Genomic DNA, 24,270 nt, shown 5'->3' with positions numbered 1-24,270 from the left:
GTTCTTTATGATCAATTTATCACGATTTATCAATTTATTCTCTTAATTAAAATGCTATTCATTATATTTTCCTTTTTTATTCATCTTCAATTCAAACATTTCGTGATACTTATACGAGATATTTGAAAGGTCAAAATTAAGATACTAATTTGCACTGCGAAAACTATTAGTTCTCAAAACGGATGAAAACAAGAGATAGTAAAGAAGCGTAGCCAAGTGTTGTAACCATTCCATTCTCTTTCGCAACACAGCTATTTCGTACGATTTTAAAACAATTGTCGAAACTCTCTAACTGAGAGTAGCAGGAACTCCAGTGACAGTTGAAGGAATCTGTGCAATAACAATTTAAGTCCATTATTATTTATTGTTGGTGAGTATCAAATATATTGTGAAAAGCTGATATGCTTACATAGTTATTCATCTCACTATTTATCTCACAGAAGAGAGCCTATTTTACATTCAGGCCTTGCGTGAACAGTTGCAACAGAATTCTCAATCTTCAATGCAAAAGAATGAAAAATTGACTTACTTTGCTAATGCACCGAAACCGGTATTTACATTTTGTTACGAGTTGATAATATTGTGTTACAAAGTTAAAGGTTACAATGGTAAGGAATGATATAACTTTCCGAAATTGGAATCGTCAGGAAGAAAAAACTAGGATCGAAAATTAAAGAGTGAGTTGCGAGAGGCCGCTTTCTCTGGAGTTGGTGAAATTTCACCGGCAGAAGTGGTAATGTTTAACCAGTATTGATTTCCAAGTTGCACTGGTTATCAAAAATTAAGTAAAAATTACAAAGAATGGTCAACTCAAATAGCTACAAAAAGAATTTCATGAAAGTGGCACATATTATAGTGCACATAATAATGTATAGATTAACATAAAAAGTATTAACCGGGCGATTATGATTTTACTGAAATCAGCATACGTATGAAATTAATAAATCAGATGTGGCAGTTTGGAATAGAATAAGTATCTTCAGTATTAAGTATGATCAGCTCTACTATCAATACAGCACATTCAGCGATGTTGGATGCTTTTAATTATGCGGTCTACCAGTTTTGCTAGCAGAGCGAGCCATTGTTCTTGTAAAGCAATTGAAAGGAGGAATATTGTGACTCTTTTTCTTAAAGCACGTCTTCGTAAAGCATTCCGATTATATTCCATATTATTAATGTCTGGTGATCGAGTTGGCTATTGTATGCGTTGAATTATTTGCTGCAAAAAGTTAATCATCCGCAATGCGAGCTCAGTGCGGCGTTAAGTTATCGTGCTGTAGCAAGTAATCATCACCTATTGCATCCACATAAGAGCGAAATCTAAACATAAAGGATGTTATCTTCTGACACGTGAAAATTTACGATTCCACGGGGAAAAATATGCAGGTCTGTGAGTCTATCTAAAGAGATACCACCTTGCACATAAACATTGCCTCCTTGGTATGCATCGCATTCATGGATGTCTGATGGATGATATAGGGTTCCATGCTCTCTCCGAGTGAAACAACGCCTGCTATTGCCTCGGAGGCTAAACATGGATTCATCTGTGAAGAACAGCCCTCAATTGGTCAACCATCTACCATCTAGTGGATATGTTGCTGCTTCCACTTCAAATGTTCGACGAGAATACCAGGAAAATGGCTGGTTGCCTAGGGGACAAACCACGTTCGTAAAGACATCTACTCTCCTCGGAGTTGCGGTTCCGTGCACCCAACAAGAAATATCGATCATCGGCGTTTTCCGTAGCATTCGGCTGTATTTGACCGAATCTTCTGGATGCCGAAGATGCTGTTAGAAATTGTTGCAAGTCTGTAAACCACAGAATAACTGACATTTTGCCATCTAGCCTCTCCGTCCACCACTGACTTTATCTTGCCTCTTGTCTTACAATAGATCTCCATTACTAGTTCTTCGGACAAATAATACCTGGAGGTCAATTAGCAAATTGGCTATCTCTTATTCAGAGCTGTCAACTACTATGCTTTTGAAAAGTGGTTTTAAATGCAGTAGACAATTGAAAACTAAAAATTTCAGCTTTTTTAATCTTTTTTTAAAGCTTCACCACGAGAGAACTGGAATAGACTGGCGGCGTTTTATCTGTAATTTTGGATCATTATTCATGTAGTGGTGTGGAAAACAAGCATAAATCAAATTTATAAAACAAAGAATCATTCATAAAAATACATTTCCCAAGAAGCATAGAAGTGGGCAGTCCTGCAATTTTTCTTATTTCAGAAACATCAAATTTTGCGGGATTGCGATCAAATAATGTTTGTTGCGCATGAGATCATTCCAGAGCAGTACCATTAAATTACATATTTCTCGCATTCAAAACCATTACATATACTCGCATTCGACAACTCATTCAATTTTCATTGGAACTGGCCTATTTTTGTGACAGTTATCGGTACTTTTGCAATTTTTCCTTAGTTTACCTTAATCAGTGTAGATAGTGTATCATTTTGAGTATCGCTCATTTGAACATAACATACATTGCGCTCTTCCTGGTAGTTGAGACCACAACCATAATTGGTGATAAAGTTCGAATCTAAAAAATTCCACTGTCTATATTTTTTTCTTTTTTAATTTAGGGAGTGGCGCATCCAGCATTGAATTCAATGGTGAGTCGTTGGTCACCAAGATTGGAGCGAAGTCGAATATTGACCGCAATCTACACAGGTGGACAAATAGGAGGTTTCGTCGCAGCTCTTTGTACCAGATTTTTGTGTGTCAGCAATTTTCTTGGAGGGTGGCCTTCTGTATTTTACCTATGGGGTGAGACTCAAGATTCATGTATCGGTTCTAGAATTTTTTTTAAACTGTTTACATGATATTGAAAATGTGTTTCTAAAAATTTTTTTGGTTTTACAATACAAATGGAACGTTGTTTTAACGATATGTCAATTTTTAACACAACTTTTTTTCCAACTGCTGCTAAAAAGACACTCTTCACATTTTTATTTCAAATTATTCTGTAAACGTAATTCTTTTCCCATGACTAATTATTTTGTTCTCTCTTACAAATGTTATTATATTAATTTAATAGCATAATTTTGATCCACCTCCTCCAGAAAAAAACGCTTTTCACATTTTAATTTTGAACTAATCCTTAAATGTAATTTTTTGTTCGCAACCCATTTTTTATTGTTTTCTTGTACTATTCTTGTTAAATTAATTCAATTGCATCATTTTATCGTACCTCCTCCAGGATATCGAAATATTTATATTTATTTGCCCATTTCTGCAATGAGGTATTATTTAAAATATCTTATCAGATAAGTGACTTTACGAAATTACCAGCACAGTTTTAAGCCATTTTATGTATAATTGAAAGTCGATTATAACCAGTTTTAGAATTTAGTTTTTTTCATGGTTATGATATTCGTTTGTTTTCCACTAGATGCGTCTGAAGAGGCCCCTGCTCTCCCGGCCTAACTCACCTATCAAAGGGCAAAATTTTAAAATGTGCTTTTAATCTTCTTAAAGAAACTGATATCGGATATTTACACGATTTGGCAAAATCTTTCGATATTTAATCACGATATAAGAGAGGGCAGTATTTTAGAGATTATTTAATAATTTTTTTAGACCTAGTTATACCAGTTTTTCATAAGTAATTAAATAGTATTCAGTTGCTTGTTATTAGATTTTTGATAAGTATCTTTGTGTTTCATGCATTTAACGTTAAAATAATTTTTGAGCGTCATCCAACATTTGTTTCAGCTGTAATAAAATTACATTTTAAGAAATCTAAAAACCGAGGAACACAACGTAGGTTTAAATTACTTTCACAAAACGAAAAATCACCTTTTTAGAATAGTTTTTAAGTTTTGGTGAAAAATTCATATAAAAGTCTTAAATCTGTCTTTAGTTTGTCGTTTATTAATATTATATCATCAAAAGCTTGTTCACTACAAAAAAAGTCAAGAAAATGCAAATTGAAAATTTGACCTAAAATACAAGATGACGAAGATTAAGGGTTCTTAATGAAGATTATAGAGGAGTTGTTCAAAGCTTAAATGCCGTTACAGCTTATCAATAATATTCTTCAACGCATAAAAAAAGTTTATTACTCAATTTATCTGCAATTAACAGGCACTATGAAATCCGGCCAGTTTTTTTTAATTAATTGCATATGAACGAACGCGAAGAAGTAAAAAAAAACCTTTTCGTAGAAATAGGAAATACAAAAAAGCGATAAAAATAATGTTTAGTGAAAAAAAAACAGCAAAATTGAATCGAAATACCATAATAGAAGGAATTGAATCGAATTAAAATAACCAAATAATACTCGGAATTTTCTTTCTTTAAAAAGTTTTAGAAGATCTTGTCACACACTTTAAGATAAACTTTATGTACTAGACTTAACATAATATCCAGAAGATTAACTCAGACTTTATCAATTTGATTCTTATAAATTACACCTAATGTATTATTTTAAACTTTTTTCGTACAGAATCATATAAAAGTTTCTTTTTCTTTTTTAAGTTTTTGAACAATACTTTATTGAGATATCATACCGTTTAACAAGAACACAAGTAAGGTTTAAATTCCCCCAAAAAAACTAAGCATAATTAGGTGGAGAGCTTTATTGCAAAATATACAGCAATAGTTCAGCCTTTTCACAACCTAAGGGCGCTTTTTCATTACGCGACACAATAACGACAAAACGGATCCGATTGTCGGCGAGCGACATTGGGTCAAGTAAAATACATGGTCAGCAACAGCGCGTTTTTTCATTCACCGATACGATAACGATTATGTCTTATCCGACAAGGCGATATCGTTTGTCGGAATCAAATGTTAGTTAGGCAAGCAAGTTTCTCTTCAAATCGTGGCGATTTTATTTGTGTATCTTTCCTGTTTTATTTTCTCTTTTGATATCATTATTTTATTCTTTCAATCAATTTTAATCGTTTATTTGATCATGTCAAATATAAAATTTGAAAATAAAAGATTTATATAATTTATTCTCATGTCTGGTTATAAATTTTTAATCTTATGATGTAGCATTTTTACAATATAATGAGGTTGAAAGACTTAAACAATCATAAAAGTTTTACTGAAAATTTTTATAAATTTATTATATGCTTTAATGAAGAGATAATATTTTTTATAATAGTAATGGTTTGACAAGAAGGCAAATAAAGACCCTTATGTATTACAAACAGAACTCTATCTAACTACTGGTTTCTGCTTGATTGAATAATAAAAAGTCTGTTCCCTGATTCAACTGAAACATTTTTTTGAAACATGGTAGAGCAGCTTCATAAGATAAATTTGATAAAACTCATTTAAAAAATCTTCTAAAAAGACTATTCTAAATTAAACTAATATTTTAATTTGATTAAAAAAAACGTTAATATTTTAAAACATTTAAAGAATTTAAGTAATGTTAAGTGATTACAGACATAAATTAGCGATCAGACGCCAACTCAAAAGCCATGTAAAAATTATTCCTCATTAACATCAATCACTCTTGTTCTTGGTTTCTCTTATTCGGACTAATTAAAAAATTTATTTGGGACTTTTTGTAGCTTATGGAAAAGTATATAAAAATCTCATTCAACATATCTTGCGTCATTTATTTTGTGGGTACTTCAGCACCCACGAAATAAATGTTGCAGAAGTTATGCTAATGCGCCAATAAAGAGCAATCCTGTTGTTCGCGCACAGCAACCCCGTTTTTCCACGCAGTTATCTTTTGGACTCCTTGTTGCCTTGTTTGCTGATTTCTGACGCCATTTTTTAGTGCTACGAAAATGCATCTTTGAGATTTGCCAAAAACAGAACATTATGTAATTTTATTATTTCAGTTGCGAAATATTTTACCCAAAAAAAAAACGAAAATGATTCCCATGACATGAAACTTTATTTTAGTAAGCGTACGTTTAGGAAATGTAATTTAAGACAGTGTGATCAGCAAGTGGGGCTTTGATGGTAGCACAATTTATTCTGACAGTTGGAAAGGTTATCAAACAAAGAGAATAGAAGGATTCCTACTTGCTAAGGTTTATCATAAATACAAATACCTTAGCAAGTAGGTATTTGTATACATTTTATTAATCCTGATACAGGAGTTCATAATACACAAACAGTTGAGAGAATAAGGGGCAGTGCTAAATGGAGGAACAAAATACATACGGGGTCAGCGAGACATCATTTGAAATCTTATTTATCAGAGTTCATATCGTCTCTTTAAAACTAAACCATGGTAACTAAAAAAAGCAAGTTTCTCAGGAGAGCGATTTCTAACTTTTCAGGAACTTCCACCGCAGGTTGACTCAAAGCTATGGCGACTATTACAAAATAGTTTACTTTAAGAAAGCCCTGTTTCTTTACATTTTTCAATGAACCAGGGCAGATTCGTGTAGCATTAATTTTGTGGTAATTTCGAAATAAGTTAAGGTACTTTGAGTTGCAACACTTTTCTCTAAAACTATTATTAAATGTGGAGAGTTATTTCAAAATACAACGATATTCTTCAAAATATCCTCCCGAATATTACATATTTCATTTCAAATTTTGACATACAACAGTGTAGGAGAAAAATCGCTCCCCTGAAAAACTTGCTTTTTTGTGTTACCACGGTTTAGTTTTAAAGCGACGTTATCTTCTCCAAGGTTTTGTTGCAACTAGCACACTGCTACACTATTCCCTAAAAACTAAGTAGCCGAATCGCGCCAATGCGATTACGATTTATCTGCTCTCTAAATTAATTTTATGGAACTATGAAGATAACACGTTGTTTCTCTAAAAGGGTGATTTTTTTTACACAAAATGACCTATATATTTCATTTTTCGATTTTGAGTTATTACGGTTTAGTTTCAAAGCGACGATATGGCGACAACATCTGATGAAAGAAAAGAGACTGTTTTGAATATATGTTAAACTCTATATCGGTCCATTTTCCACCGAAATCCGATTGACTACTTTGATTTTAAATAAATTGTTTTGAATTTTTAGATTTTAAATAAAGTGTTTTATTCCATGATTTGTCGCAAAAATTTTAGGTGTAGATTAGCGGCACTTAAAAACCGCCAAATATGTAGCTGCAGTCGCGTTAATACGTAAGTACCATTTCGTGCACCCAAAAACGTTTCTGTACTGCTAGCTTTTTTTCTTCTAAAATAAAGTAAGAAGTTTGATACGACGATTATCATCCGACATATTTAAAGTTTGCAGAAAAAAATCACAACAGAACACAAGCAACTACTCAAAACATTGAATGAACAAGAATTTCTACTTCTCGGACGAACGATATCGGACAAGTGAAAAAACAATTGCTTGAACGATCCGTCAATGATATTGTCGTTCACACATTTGTCGTCCGATTTTGTCGGTATCGTGTCGTGTAATGAAAAAGCGCCCTAAGTTCCACATGTTTTATAACGCTAGTCATACCAAGGAATGATATTTTGTAGTCTTTGTCTGCCCCCTTGGAATGGTCTTTCACCATCTATCTGCATCTCTGTATGAAAGTTATGGCCTAGGCAAAAATTCTTTCAGGTAAGTACCCTTACAAAAATTTAAGGTGCTTTTGAAGTTTTCTAGAGTTGTCATAGTGGATTTACGATTGATTAAGGAAGTTGATTGCAAAAATAACCTTAAAGGATCAACCTCCGAAGGTGTATGAAGTCATTTTAGTCATACTTGAAGCTGTTGGAAATCTACTTTTGAGGAACCAGCTTAAAGATGTTGTTTTTGAAGTGTACGGGAGAGTAGGGTAGCCCCGCGCACAGCCAATTTTACATGTATAGAATATTTTTTCAAATCAATGGGTGATCGGACATTAATTGTTATGTTAAAAAAAGATTGTTTTCAAAGTTTCAAGTATTTATGCAGCTGTTAACATAGGAAACAATAGTTTTGAAATATGTTGAATACAGTAGTCATGAAATTAAGAAAAATTGGTTGAATGTTTCGATTAAACTTCATTTTAATGCTAAAAAAATATTTTTTTCTACACATACAGCATTAAAGTATGTAGTCTTAAGTTTAATCTGCACGAAGAAAAGTTTTTCAAAGTTTATTGACAAAGTTGATTTACAAAGTTTATATGTGAAAAATTGTTCGAATAATTACAAATTTACAAAAAAATTGGATTTCGGGTAGCCCCGCTCACATGAATGTCGGGTATCACCGCCCAATTTTATTTCGTCGATAAATGTACGGTTGCAAGGATTATTATTTTATTACTTCAAATTTGAATGTTATTTGCATTTTTAACAACAAATATTGTTGTTATTAAATGATTGTTATTAAATGATAGAATGCACTAAAAGTATATAAATGTGTAATAAATAAAATAATTTTGTGATAAAAATGATAAATGAGGTTTATCTATTGTCAATACATTGGTCACTTTCATTTACACCTGAAAAAACAGTCAAAAAACATAATTTTTGTAACTGGNCGTCAGCCGACATCTGTTTAAATTGTAATAAAATATGATTTTAAGAAATCTAAAAACTGAGGAACTGAGCGCAGTTTTAAATTACTTACTCAAAACGAAAAATCGCTTCATTTTTATAGTTTTTGAGTTTTGGTGAAAAATATCAAGCGCTATTTCTCTAGAACTACTCCTTTAATTTCTACAGTTTTTTTTAAAGGAATTGTGTCGTTTATTAATTAATACTATACCATCAAAAGCTTGTTCTCTACAAAAAATGTCAAGAAAATGCAAATTGAAAGTTTAACCTAAAATACATGATGACGGGGATTGAGGACACGTAATGAAAATTATCTCAGTAGATGAGTTGTTAAAAACTTGAATGTCGTTACAGCTCCACAACAATATCCTTCAAAGCATAAAAAAGTTTATTACTCAATTTGTCTGTAATTAGAAACTCCCGCTTGGTCCACATTGAACAGTTGACTTGTTATTTGTGACTGCGACATCTCCTAGCGCTGTTGCTACTGCTCAATCCATTATAATCCTCCTAGAGCCGTTGCTGCTACTCAATCACACACAGCAACGATACCTCTCAACCTCAAAAACACCTTACTTTTTTTGTAAGGGTAGTTGCTTTGACACAAACATAGTTTCACAATTGTCTATAATAGTTATACAAAAAGCTGAAAGATGTTGTCTGCGCCACAGCAACAATTTTAGGAAACCGAACAATTATGGGAAAGAACAGTGCAACGGTTATTCAAATGTAAAATATTATCCGTTTGTTGCCAGTTTAGATAGAGAAATACTAGCGATTTTAGAGATACGTAAGACAAATGTATAAGTAATTCAATACATAAGTCTATATTTGATCGACCAAACATTTTTTTATCGAAATAATATTTACTATAAACCCCTGTGCGCCAAAAAGTGAATCAAATTCGTAAAGAAATGAAATATTAAACTAAATATCAACCTATTGGCCAATTCTGCAAAAATTTTGTATTTTCCATTTAAATTAACATTCTTTAAAATAATAAATAAACTTTTATACTTTACAAATCAGAATTGTTTGGCTATTATTAAATAAATTTAGAAAAATAAATAATAATTAAGAATTTTTTCCTTTGTGAAATACTCTTCTGATAAAAGAATTCTACAACTGAATGCAAAATTTTTCGATTCAACTAAACATTTTATGAAATATTTCAAAATAATCAGGAAAGTGAAAGTGGGTTAAAACTTCCAAGCATTGTTTCACTTGTCTGAACTGGTGGAACCATATTTTCCATATACCGGCTACTTTGAGGGTCAAGTATCCGAATAAGTCAAAAAAGGGGAATTTATTCAGGGAAAGTAAGTTATTGTATCAAATTTTTCGTAATTTGAAATATCGTTTAGTCTAATAAATTAGCATATTTAAGGTCCTAAAAGCATTAAGATTGAGTTTTACAACCTGAAAACTCGATCATTAAATCAAAAGTCATTCAGGACTCTTTTACACACTCTACTTTTCATTTTCTTTTCAACTAGTTTCCTTTTTCTTAGGAATATTTGGAATTTTGTGGTTTTTTATTTGGGTTGTTCTTGCCTACGATAAGCCTGAATCTCAACCAAATATAAGCGACGACGAATTAAACTACATCAAAAGAAATCGAAAACATATGTTTTACAGCGTAAGTGTTATTATGTTTAAAATGTTCAAAATATTTAAGGGCGCTCTAATCACAATTGAACAGCAGAAATAATGAAAAAGCTCGTTTTTATTCAAGTATTTAAAAAAGTTTCAACTAAACAACACAGGCTCATAGTTTTCGGAGTTCTATGTAGAAATAATAATAATAAAAGTATAAACTTTAATACGGTAGAATCTTTTAGTAAAAACATTATGTATTTTTACTCTATTTCGTTACTAGTATTTTTTTTATAAATCAATGTTAGAAGACGGTTTATACAATATTTAAAAACCATACTATTTTTGCAATAATTCATAGTTTTTTGAATTGTTATTTCACTATATACGATGCATAAAATTCAAATTTTTCTATATATGTCCATGCACTTAAGGGGGAACTACACAGTAATACCAAATATGCTGAAATTTAAGGGTAACTAGCAAGTGGTTACATCTAATATGCTGAAATTCAAGGGTAACGAGCAAGGAGTAATACCTAATATAATGAAATTCAAGGGTAACGAATGAGGGGTAACACCTAATATGCTAAAATTCAATGGTAACGAGTAAAAGATAACACCTACTATGTTTAAATTCAGTGGTCATATTTGTTATGAGCATATTCTTTGGTTACTGGGTCTACGTTTATTTCCAATTGTTCAAAAACTGTCGATAACACTTTGCAACCTCCATTTAAAATTATCCCTTCATTACAGCTAAATAATTTCCACTATTTTCCTTCAAATTACCATTAGATCTTTTCTTTACACAATTTAGACGAATTATTCTTAATGAAATAATTACAATAGTAGTATTTTACTAAAATATTTTGATACGAGTGAGAAAATCCATTCAGGAACCAAACGCACGAGTTCACTTCTTTAAAAATTTCAGAGTGCATCCATTGTCGCCCACTCCTCTTGACAAATTATGACGCAATTTTTAGACATTTACGAAAATTAAATTTGGTACAATAAGCTTAAAAAAATAAACTAACGAAAAATCGAAAAATGCACTAATTTTTTTTTTTAAATTTCTGAAAGTAATACAGTTTTGTTCCCCCTTAACTCACACTCGTGTCTATATACATTTATATGAGTGTGTGCGCGTATTGATGCATTCAATTGCGTTGAAGCATACATATTTTCTCAAATCTGCTACAACTTAGCAGTTTATAAACCAAAAAAACACTATTTAGATTTCGTAAGATCTTGTATCAAGACTAGAAAGGTTTAAGTCATTTTTAGGTAATAAATCTTACTTTTTCTCTCTGTTTACAGTTTTACTCCAAATTATACGCAAGTACTGTTTCCAAATAGGTAATTTACAACTTTCAAAACTTCCTGATAGATAACGAAGTAATCTAATGCCTAAACGATTATTTATGAACTAAAATGTTTTTAGGATCCTAAAATTTGAAATTTCGATTTAATAATGGATTGCACCACGACTCTTAATTCGTTAAAGTTAATCTAAGCTTTAACTCCCCCCCCCACACACACAAAAAACATAAAAAGATTGGTATTTACATAATTACTATTTTATTAAATATCTGTGATTACCATATATTATTTACTTCCGTAACATCTAGTTACTTCTAATTTCACTTCACTGGTAGAATAGAGCTGGGAGCGTGCCTCCGCCTAGCACGGCCTTGTAGATTCATCATGCCCATAATAGTCTGTGAGATAAGTAAATTGTCTAAAAATATAACTTAAAAATTTGATTTAGGAGAAGAGTTGACATCCACCACAAGTTATAACTGTTGACTGTTCAAGTTATAATCATAGATAATTTACATCTCTAAAAAGAGAGGAAAATGTGACATGAGATTATCTGGTTTTTCAGAACTATAATTTTGAAAATCAGAGTTTTTTTTTCTGTAAGCCTTTACCATAATGAACAGAAAAATTACTAAATAATTCTTTTCTCTTTTCGGGGTAGCAACCTCATCAATATCAATGCATGGACCCAATACTACTAACACTATTTTCTTATTACAGCATGACATTATTCCATGGAAATTAATAACGACTTCGTGGCATGTATGGGCGTTAGTAATTGCTCATATTGGAGAAAACTGGTCCCTTCGTACACTACTCACCATGATGCCTACATATTTAAATAATGTTTTGCATTTTGATTCAAAAGAAGTAAGCTTTCAAATTTTAAAACTATATTATTATCGTAAAAAAATTGTCCTTTTATTTTATTGATAACTGGTTCTACTGGTATTAAGGTCATTGGTCCAGCTTCAATAGGTACAAAAATGTACTAATGTGGGTAACAAATATACTAATATTGGTAGAATATATTATGTTAGTATAGTTGACCCTTATTAAAACTGCATCATTGTTTGTAAGCTTTAATACAGATACTAGGAAAATGCATTTTTTTTGCATAGGAAAGGTTCTGGGTATGAATCGAGAGCAAGGCATGGACGATCTGTACTATCTGTTCTTACTGTGAGAGAAACGTTGGCCCACCTAATAGGGTGCCCCAAGTAGAGTGGCAAACAAATCTGCCCTAATACGCAAAAACTGTCACAATGGCAACCCAGGTGGGCATTGGAGAAAAAAAATATGATTTCTCTAAAAGAATAAATACCGGAGAAAAATGTAGATAGTGGTAAATTTTGACTAATGTAAATCATCAGTAAGCGTTAGTATCATGTCAAGTAATATTGAAAGCAGTTAATATTTATTCAGATGTGATGAACTATTAGAAGATTAAGAAGGAGAAACTTTAACGGCAGGTAGGAGACACATAATAAGGATTCAGAATAGGATACCTGCAAGTGATGTAGTGTGTTTGCCTTGATTCTGACAGGTTATTGATACGTGACATTTGTTTGAGTTAGCAACCATTCTTTTCATTCCATTCTGAGTAATCAAAGCCTATCAAGTATCAATTCTTTTAAGTGACACATTGTATGTTTTTTCACAAAGATTCTTTCACGAAAATTTAAATTCTTACGCCATTTATTTCTTACTTAACAGAAAGACAGATGCGAAGTCAGGTAAAACCTTGGGTAGAACATAAACAAACTAAATGCATCGAAGTTGCCAGATACACGAAACAAAAATACACCACGGTTACAAAAAAATACACAAACGAATAATAAATCTAAGTTAAGTAAAGGACAAAGAGGAAGAAAAATGTTATTCAAACAAATTCAATGTGCGATTAGGCGTTGTATTTAATTAACATTTAGCTTCTGTAGAGAAACGTAGCTTGAATTTAACATGACATCTTTTTATAAGCAAGCAGCTAACGCTGAGGTCATAGGTCACGTGTTTATGTATCAGTGATCGTCTTTTCGAGTTGCAAGTACCCAATTGCACATCATCTTACAGCCGGAAATGACAAAAATACTATGACAGGAACAAGAGACCCAAGACTGAGATCTGAAACGTTTATTGGTAAAAGATAGTACATGTACTGCAGTATATGTTTGGTAGCATATGTGAAAATGACACAAGGGATGTTCAACATTTTCACCATTACTAGCTATGCATGAGTTACACTTAATGGATTGGCGTCCAACATATGTCACTTTGGGTAACTTTCACTATAGAGTCTTTCTGCTGCTCGGGCATTTTCCTCTGTCAATCTGTATATCCTGTGCTTCCCTGTGAGCTGGATGCAAAAAATAAATAAATAAATAAATACAAAAATACATATAAAAAAACGTTGCACGCTGCTTTGCGGGCGATGTCAGCTCAAATTGCTGAGGCAATGCAATCTCTTTCCATTGCTCTTGTGAACAACAACACCTAGCGGCGAATGATGAACTTTCCGACCATAGGTTACTATGCAAATCTGAATCCTTGTGATGTTCCCTACCACCCTTTAAAGTTCGTCTCAGTACTCCTGTATGCATACTATACATATTTTATCATTTTAGATTGCATATATATCCGGATCTCAGTACTTGGTTGTATCTGTATTTGCTCCACCCATCAGTTTCGCAGCGGATTCTTTGAGGTCTAGTAAAGATTTTCATATCACCTCAATTAGGAAGATGATGAATAGTATTGGTAAGAAATTTAAATTAACCATATTTTTAGTAAATTTCACAGAACTTTGTAAACATCTGTTGGAAAAGAAGAACAATGTAAATAACCGCTTATTACGTGATTACTTGATTAGATTAAAATAAAAGCCCTAAATTTGTAAAAAATAATAATAATTGCTGTTTAATTGTTTTCAGGTTTTTTTGGATCAGGTTTGTGTGCTATAGCCATAGCGATAGTTGGTTGTAAACGCATGATGGCAGTGTTATTCGTGTTGTTATGGTTTGCTTTAAATTCTTGTGTGTACTCTGGATTTATGGTGAATCACATTGACTTAAGTCCACAGTTTGCTGGTAAGTCTGATCGTCTTATAGCTCATCAGATTTGTTATTTAGTATATGGTGCTCCACTATAATGATTTCCTGGACGATGCAATTATCCAATTGCCCCAAACCTAATTTTGCACACATGAAACAGTTTTGTATAGATTTCACATCGGTTTAAAGTTATGGTACGCCTTCGGAAAACAAGTTAGAAATGCAATAGATTATAATATTAATTTTTCCTCATTTGCTTCGGGAGTTTTTTTACTTATTGATAGGTCAATGACATTGCTCTAATTGCAATATCTATCACGTAAATTTGAAAACTAAGAATCGCTCCATTTTTTTAAATATTCCTGAAATACATATAAAGTGCATACTTATACTTTTTTATGTGACTATTTTGCTTTAAAATTTTCCTTACGTCTCTTAACAGGACACCGTATTGAATACCTTCATAGTAAACTCGCCTCCAACTAAAATAGCGTAATATGAAATTTAAAATGTAGAAAAAATGAATTCACGTCCAAGATTGAACTATGAGCTTTCAAGCGTTGATATTATTTCAATATCTAGTTGTGTATCTGTTTAATGTGTGCTCTAATTATCGATAATCTTTATTTCAACTATAATTACATTACAATATTAATTACACTACACAATTATAATTTAAAAAAATTGTAGTATTTAGACAAGCATAAACGTCTTAAAAAAGCGTAGAAGGCACTTGAACGCGCTTCGCTAGTGTAAATCACAGATACGAAAGGTTGTCCATCTTTCTACGCATTTAGGGAAAATTTCTTCTAGTGGTAAGTTACGTTTACATGGTGATTTTTTCTTTGTTCGGTAAATTAAATTAAAAATTATTTTCCACAGTACTATCAGTTAACAATTCAAAAGTTCACACAAAACGCCACTTTGTTCTAACTCTCACGCTATAAAGTTGTTCAAATGTTGAAAATTCACAAAAAATTATTTATCTTTAATTATCAACCACTCCTTAAATTATTTTCATAAAAGGTAATAGTTAACAACCCTGTCAAATAATTGCAGTCTACCTCCAATGGAACTGTGCATTTTTGACCATTAAAGAAGCGTGAATGAACTACATTGTTCACATAATTTAGTGTAAAATCGCCTTATCGGAAATTCTCGCTTCCTGTAAACTTCACCAAAAGTACTTCTTTGGAAGTTTTTAGTTTATAATCTCGTTAAACAACCGATCCAATTTTGGGCATACGACCTCTAATGTTCAACTCTGTAGTCTTGTAATTTTCAGCCCAATCCAGAAGACAAGGGAACTTCAGGAAGTAGTATTAGGAGAAATTTGCCATCGCGGAGGATTTTTCAATGGAACTAATCCGCCTTTGCGTTACATGGAGAGAAAAACCATGAACACCTCCCATGTTACCCTGTCAGCAAGGGAACTCTAAGACATTGATCTACCACTGATGATATTTCTTTTACGTCAGCACCGTCTTCAGAGCGAACTGGGTGCGGAATTTGTATCGATCAGTCATAACTGGGATAGAAAGGGGACCATCACTGGGATTGGAGGGCGAACGCTCTATCTCCTGAGCCACCACGACTTCTTTAGAAGCTTTTAACACTTTCAGTTCATTTTTCAAAAGGAAGGTGCTATGCTAGATCTATAAGTCTCCGTCACCCCAGCAGAAATATTAAAAAATCTCGCCAAATTCACGCCGCGAAGAAAGATATAAGCGCCTTTGAATTTCCACCAACCTGTGTTCTTATGAACCGAGTATAGAGACACTTAATTGATGAAGTGTGGATCGCGCTGTCAAGCAAATGTCCGGCTAAAAGATTGCTTTATTACAATTTCTTGAAGAGGAAAAGAATCACATAACAAATGCATCGAACTCTGAAACAGCTTTCATCGTAAGGGACTCCAAGGAGATCGAGGAGCTTCCTGTCAATAAAAGGAACAAAATACGAAGAAAAAATACTAGACAATGTGGAAGTAGTAATTGAATTGCCTTCCGAATCAAAGACAGATAAGATTGGCAATTCTTCTTCAGATCATCTCCTTTCAGTGCAGACTATGAATAATTTTGTTGGTTTCGCCTAACCTATTTTCTGTTAAATCTTCCATAGATGAGAACTTTAGTAAAGTTCCAGAAACATCTTTTCAGGTACCACCTGCCATTGTTTGAAATTTCAAAGTTCTGATCCAAAGAGTAGCTGCTGAAACGACTAAGAAAGATATTTTACTTGAATTCATGAAAGTGGCTACAGGAATTCAGCAGTTAGAACAGTTCTCTAAAAGAGAGGGTGTGACTTACCAACCCCTACCACCCAACTCCTCATCCTACCGCAATGAACCAATTACAAGAAGCTATACGTTTTCAAATTCAATAAGCAGTAACCACTCTAAGTAGTTTGATTTATTGATGTAACATACATTTGCTGGTTTGTGTGATCTATTCAGAATCATAAGCCTTTGTTAAGTAGAAGGACAGATAGAACAATACAGAGGACAGTACGAAGATACATACAATGTAACAGCGGGATTCGAACCTGCTACCTCCACGCTTCGCACATCGTTGGCGGGAAATACCACTCGACCAGTAAAGACCCCACTCAAAGTTGAATTGGTCAGAAAGTAAATTGTAGGTCTACTGGAAAATTCGGTTCACGAGAGAACACGTCCCCAATATCCAAGGATGCAAAATGTGGCCTTATTAAAAAATGCGTTAAGGTATATTTACCCTTAGGTATATATCAGATGTACAATTGGCAAAAAAATATATCTTCCTCAATAACTTTCACTCTAATTATCGGATTTTCACGTACTAAGAGTCAATATTAATGATTCCTGAGGATAACCTCAAATATGCAAATTGTTCAGAGCTAACTATTAATTAAGTTACGAAATCGGACACAAAAACTTACTTTTTCTGCATAAACATATTTGGCATAAACATGTTTATAAACATAAACGTATACATATACAAACTTTTAACATAATTGGATTCTTAACCTTCAAAATATAGGGGGTAGCCGCAATCTAGGAAATATGGTCCCCATAGTTTGATCAAGAGAGCGATCCAAAGTTGGGACCCCTTAATGTTCATTTCATTTTTTGTGTTTTTAATCATATTTTTAAAACTAATTAATCAACTTTACAAAAAAGCTGTGTACCCACTTATAAAACCCATTTACCCAAAAATAATTTCATGCAAAAGACAATTTTGAATAAATATACACAGTCCAGTCACATTAATGTGACCACTACCTACTTTCGACATCAAAGTGAAATAACTAATCACAGAAGGCAGGTGGCAGCATATTACAGTGGATTGTATATGTAGGATGTCCTGAGGCATCTAAAAGCATTTCAATCGTTGGCGTAATGCAGAAACGTAGCGATTTATCCGACGTCCAAAAGGGCATGATTATTGACTTTCGGGCCAAGGGTGAAAGCATTTCGGAAACGGCTGATTTTCTGAACTGTTCGCGTGCCGCCGTGGTAAAAGTATACCTAGCATGATAAAATGGCACTATACAAAACAAGCGACGTGGCACATGTGGTGCACCACGGGCCATAGATGACAGAGGCGAATGAAGGCTACGGAGATGCGTTCAGGCGAATAGACGTGCAACTGTTGAGCAACTGACCACCCAGAGGAATCAAAGGGCTACCAAGAGTGTATCCTTAACCACTGTTCAGCGAACGTTGTAGCGCATGGGCCTCCGTAGCAGACGCCTGGTTAATGCACCCATGCTGACTGCTGTTCATCGGCGACGAAGGCTGGAATTAGCACGCCAGTACCGCAACTGGACGCCNCGCATTAGAGGTTATCTCGATTTTAAGCGGGGAAATGTTTTTACTCTTACTCCCACGCGCTGAAATGAACTCTGCGTCCGAGGAGGTGGAGCCAAGTGCCAACTCCTGGTGAACGAACTATATATTTACCCTTAGGTATATATCAGATGTACAATTGGCAAAAAAAATATATCTTCCTCAATAACTTTCGCTCTAATGATCGGATTTTCACGTACTAAGAGTTAATATTAATGATTCCTGAGGATAACCTCAAATATGCAAATTATTAAGAGCTAACTATTAATTAATTTACGAAATCTGACACAAAAACTTACTTTTTCTGCATAAACATATATTTCTTTTAACATAATTGGATTCTTAACCTTCAAAATATAGGGGGTAGCCTCAATCTGGGAAATATGGTCCCCATAGTTTGATCAAGAAAGCGATCCAAAGTTGGGACCCCTTAATGTTAATTTCATTTTTTGTGTTTTTAATCATATTTTTAAAACTAATTAATCAACTTTACAGAAAAGCTGTGTACCCACTTATAAAACCCATTTACCCAAAAATAATTTCATGCAAAAGACAATTTTGAATAAATATATATTATTTTTATTATTTAATTTAATTTAATTCTAAATTTTACTCTAATGATTTATTTAATTACAGGTACCATTTTTGGCATTACAAATACATTTGCAACAATTGCTGGATCTGCCGCTTCTGCAGCAGCAAACGCTATCCTGAGCAAAGGAGTAAGAATTATATTTATTGCTTTTTTTTATTAATTGCGAGACTGGAATCTCGCTTTTGAGGTTAAGACTATTTTTCGACTAGTTAAAGCACTAAAATCTCTACTAATATTCCCCGCCGGACAACAATGATCTTTAATCGCTTTTTAACCATTATGAGCAGAATTTAATTCCGTAACCCCTAAAGGAATTGATCGTCAATCGGAATTTTATGAAAATACAATTCAATTATTAATATGAAAATACGCATTCTTTATTAGCAGCAATATTAGCACAACTCATAATTCAACTTGAAGGTAATCTTCGTTTAAGCAAATTAAAGCATTTCTTATGCGTTTTTCTTAACAATGAAAACTTTAAACCCACTTATCTCAAAACATGGTTTTTTGAGTTGTGCCGCTACTGCAGCCCATGAGCAATATATTATAAAGATCAGCACTAAAAAAGACTGTGAATGTGTTAACGATGAATAATTTGAATTGTAAATTATAGTAGTAGTTACGATTGATTTATTAACGAGGATATAAATAAATGAAAATGAATTTTTTTTCTTTTTCAGCAAACATTAGCGAACTGGGATCTCCTATTTTTTATCGCAGCCATTATACAACTCTTCACTGGTTTCATATACGTCATATTTGCCTCAGCAGAACAACAAATATGGACTGAAATGGAAATTGTTGAAACAGAACTAAGAGAACAATCTGACACCAGAGATATTATTCAAAAAGGCGGAGGACTTTAGCGAATGGAAAAACCACGAAAATTAGCATGATAATTGCTTTATACACTCATGAATATGTCGTCCACACAATATTAATTATCAAATAATTTTTCATGCTAGTTCAATCATGTTGACTTCAAAATCCTGTTTTCTTCAATTTGTACATTTTGAGCCATGAAAGCATTAAAAATACAATTGTAAATAAAGTTTAAAATTTCTTTAAAAAAGCTCTTATGTTTTTTTCGATTTTGATAGTGTCATTCAATATCTAAGCTGAAAGGTAATAAAATATCTAGAAAATATTATATTATGTTTCATTCATTAAATGGAGTTCTTAAAACCATTATTAATGAAAATGTTAAGAATTGTTAAGAATGTTAACAATTCTTAACATTTTTATGTAACTGAGTTCTCTTGTAAATACAACTTTTGATCTAATGATAAGAACTTCACTTGCTAGGACTCAATGTTAAAGGTTCCAAAGTGTGGTCTCAAATATGTTAATTAATTAGTTTCAGGTGATAACTCAAGTTACGTTATGAGACACAAAAACGTACTTTCTCTGAATAAACATACCTTTGTTTCGACGGATTCGGATTTCTGTCCCCCAAAATATAGGGGGTAGTTGTAATCTGGGAAATATGGTTTCTACAGTTTGATCAGGAGAGTGATTCAAAAATTATACCCTTTAACGTTAATTTTACTTTTTACGTATTTCTTCACATTTCGAAAAAATTTTTAGGCAAATTAACGATTATAAAATTCATTTAGCTAAAGGTAATTCCATGAAAAAAAACAGCTTTTAGAGAGTATTTACTATTTTTCACATTAGTTTATTTTGTAATAGTCGAAAGAAGTTTGAACTGTAAGGTATACAATTTTTTTACTTCATTGATGAAATTTTAAATTTCAAAACAGAAAAATTGCGGAGAACCAGTCGTATTTATTAAATTCAATGTGAAATTGAATTTAATAAATACGACTATTACAACTTCGATTTCTCAGAAACTATTTGGCCGATTTTGCTCATAATTTGGATTTTGCCATTTAAAATTTCATTCTTTAAAATGATATTTAAATTCGCATACTTTAAAATTCTAGCTGAAAGGTTTTATAAAATATTATATTATGTTTAATCCATTAAATGGAGTTCTTAAAATAATATTAATGTGCTAAGAGTTGTTAACAATGTGACCTCTTGTAAAGAAAAATGTTATGCGAAAAAGAACAAAGCTTCTTAGTACGCTATTTATAAGAACTGAAGTTTTTTTAAGCTACTGCACACATAAATGCTGTCTATATGATTATCTTCTAATATTGAAAATTTTATCAGTTACTGGAGAAATAAATAAAATTTATGTAAAGATTCAGTTATATTTATATTTTTATTAGTTACTGAACGAATAAATGCTATCTATGTAAAGATTCTATATTATTTGAAATTACATTAATCACTGCACCAACAAAAGCAAACTATGCAAATATTTCATAATATTTTAAATTTTATTGGTTGCTGCTCAAATTTATTTTTAACCATTTAAAGACTCCATGATAGTTGCATTTTTTTACGATACAGCGCAAACAAATGATATCTATATAAATATATCTTTATATTTTAAATTTTATTAGTTACTGCCCACAAAAATATTAACTACATAAATCTTTTCAAATACTTGAGATTTCATCAGTCACAAATATTGCCTACGTAAATATTTTCAGATATTTGAAATTTATCCGTTATAGCACTCATAAATGTCAAGTAAATATGTTCTTACATTTTTTTCTACTTAGTCTAGCACAAATGTCATCCTTGTAAATATTTTCAAACATTTTAAATTTTGCCAGTTACAACACAAATAATATAACTCTATCCATGTAACTCTATCCATGTAACTCTATCCATGTATAACTCTATCCATGTATCCGGAAAGTTCGTACATGGTACCCGATTTTCAATCGGTGAACCCCCCTATAGGTCAGCTAAAAATATTCAAATAGTAGCAAAAATTGGTATTATAAAATATATTTCTTGTTCTTAACCCTTTGTACTCGAGAGGTGACTGTCAGTCACCACTGTCACATGTAAATTACCCACCACTCTAATTGTGAAATTTTTTTTCATCTCAATGTTTAGTTACCACTTAATTCAGTGATTCTCGGATTTTATAAGGTAAGATTGCAAAAATTCGTTCAAAATGTTAGTGCTTGTGTCCATCCATTTTTTTTAACAGTTGAAAGGACTTCGAGTGCAACGGGTTAAAAATGCCGCATTAAATTTTCTTGATAACCACAATAATATGGAAACTCTTTGTAAATGAAAAAATCTGATACGTGATCGATCGAAAAATCTGATACGTTATATAAAAATCGAAAAATCTGATACGTTATATAAATTGAAGAGGTTGCAAAATCAGGTAAACTTTAAACTTCCTTGATGAGTAGTTCCCTTCCACTTGACTATTTTTGGTGGATTTTTGGGAGCTCCACTTATCGAAAAGAGGCTAGAATTTTCCGGACGACCCAATAATTAGGTATAGCTATTTCCTACTATATTAACACATTATAAACGGATCCCGTGAAAATACGAATTTGAAGTTTCTGCGAACCATACAAGGTTTAAAAAGTGGTAGCAAAACTTGTTAACGATCTGTTTCTCAAAGAAGTTATCTATTCGTTATTACCACTAACATAAATGGTTCACTGTATATACAGGGATGCTCCACTTTCTGCGAAAGTTTTAATGGATTGGCATCGAATTAAATAGTAAAACTTGTCAAGTATGGATAATTACACCCCTATTCATTAAAAGAGACTGCACTAGATAACTGAAAAAGTTGCATTTCATATGATACTTCGAATTTTTGATATCTAGTGGTGAAAAAATAACATAAAATGAAAAAGACTAAACTTTTAAAAAAATCAAATTTTGTTACCACTAGAAAATACTTTGTTACCTAGTGGATCATGTTGTGATTCCTGGTTTAATAAATTCAATTTAACTAGGTTTTTATCCACCACTATTTCTAAACAGTTCGTAGGTTTATATAATTCACCACTTTTTCTCACATGTGTAATGCTAAACCTTTTAAAAACCAGCAAAATCTGTCTTATATTTGTACATCACCTCTAATTTAAGTTGGAAACAACACATAAATAAAATTATTGAAAAAGCGAATGGCGCCTATTGGGCCCTCAACTCCATATTAAACTCGAAGTCATCTTTAGACTTAAAATGCAAGCGCACTGTCTATCTAATGGCAACTTGGCCAATTCTAGCTTATGCCTGCCCCGCCATTAACACTCTAAGTGATCACTTAAAAAATAAACTCTCTATGGCAGAAGGGAAGATTATAAGAAGACTCGTCGGTGCCCCTAAATGCATTAGCAATAATAGTATAAAAAGGGATCTTAAAATTGATGACATCAACGTCTATATAAAAAATTTAAACCAAAATTTCTACGATGAAGCAAAAACTTGTACCACCAGCAATTTTAACTCACTCCTAGATATTGAATTAATTGACGACAACACTAAATTTAGCCCAATCACTGCCTTTTTCCTTAGGGATATGACGTAGCCCTAACACACGAAATACACTCTCGATTTTTGGTGCTAAGCACCACCTCTTCCCCCCATCTCCATTCCACCTCACTACTCCTCATCATCGAATTACTACTACAGATGAATCGGTTAATGCCGCTTCGCGGCAGCGCACCGAGATTTATATGATTTCTACCATTCTACCTACCATTCTTATATTTGTAACTTAGTTTGTAGTTATTTACCGTTGTGGCCTGACGGGCAAGACAAGTAAAATTTAGTTTTGCTCTTTCCAGTGCACAAATGTTTCAGTGGAAAAGTTTGTCAGACAAGATTATTGCAAAGATGTCAAATTGCTTGAAACAGCGATAAAATAATTTCAAGTGGTAGTTTTCTATTGTATGTTTCTTGGTTTAGTGAATTCGATTTACAGGGTTCCCAACTTTCTACGCTTTTCGTAAAATTTTGTTCTAGAGGTAGCTAAGTTTTTGCTTTAATGTATAAGCTCAAATTTATAATTTATAATTCATTTAAGCTTATTTTTCACACCAATTATATTTTCCACACAAAATTACCAAAAATATTGAAAGTTTTGGCTTTTAAATGTTTACCACTCTGTATAGAAGTTTGCAAATAACGTAGTAGTAAGCAGGTCTGAATGATTTATTATGTTTTTACTCCCCATAACTTCCAAATAATTTAAAAACTTATTGAAACGTCACTTTGTTACAGTTCAGTCGTATTGATCCTTCTCAATACTTAGAAAATTAAACGAAAATCTGCTAATTTTTGTTCGTAGTTTCTACCGTTTTTTCAAATCATCTATTCTATACCTTCTGCAACAGCAAGTCATAAATTCCTGGAAAACATACAGACATTAACTCTATGGCATTCATAAATAAATAGTGGTTACAAACAAACGGTGAACCTTCAAAAACATGGCGTTTTATATTTTGAATGGCTTGCAATATTTTTGAAAAATTGTTGCCAGACTGGCAACAGCTTTTTATGTTTATTAAAGGGCAATATGTTTAATTTTGTTTATATTTAAAA

The 24,270-nt window shown here is 32.4% G+C and overlaps 1 protein-coding gene across 1 annotated transcript in view; it reads left to right on the top strand.

The window, feature by feature from the left end:
* Positions 1 to 19,811, top strand: part of LOC107438175 (sialin-like) — a 31,093-nt gene extending 11,282 nt beyond the window's left edge. Inside the window, exons 7-13 of the mRNA XM_071181636.1 lie at positions 2,592 to 2,775; positions 9,945 to 10,072; positions 12,075 to 12,224; positions 13,979 to 14,111; positions 14,285 to 14,440; positions 18,870 to 18,955; positions 19,512 to 19,811. Coding sequence (XP_071037737.1) covers positions 2,592 to 2,775; positions 9,945 to 10,072; positions 12,075 to 12,224; positions 13,979 to 14,111; positions 14,285 to 14,440; positions 18,870 to 18,955; positions 19,512 to 19,697 — 1,023 coding nt within the window. The 3' untranslated portion in view covers positions 19,698 to 19,811. The remainder of the gene's footprint in view (positions 1 to 2,591; positions 2,776 to 9,944; positions 10,073 to 12,074; positions 12,225 to 13,978; positions 14,112 to 14,284; positions 14,441 to 18,869; positions 18,956 to 19,511) is intronic.
* The last annotated feature ends 4,459 nt before the right edge of the window (positions 19,812 to 24,270 follow it).

The sequence above is a fragment of the Parasteatoda tepidariorum genome, chromosome 6, assembly GCF_043381705.1.
Source record: "Parasteatoda tepidariorum isolate YZ-2023 chromosome 6, CAS_Ptep_4.0, whole genome shotgun sequence".
NCBI classification, from domain to species: domain Eukaryota; kingdom Metazoa; phylum Arthropoda; class Arachnida; order Araneae; family Theridiidae; genus Parasteatoda; species Parasteatoda tepidariorum.
This window is presented reverse-complemented; position numbering and strand designations above follow the sequence as displayed.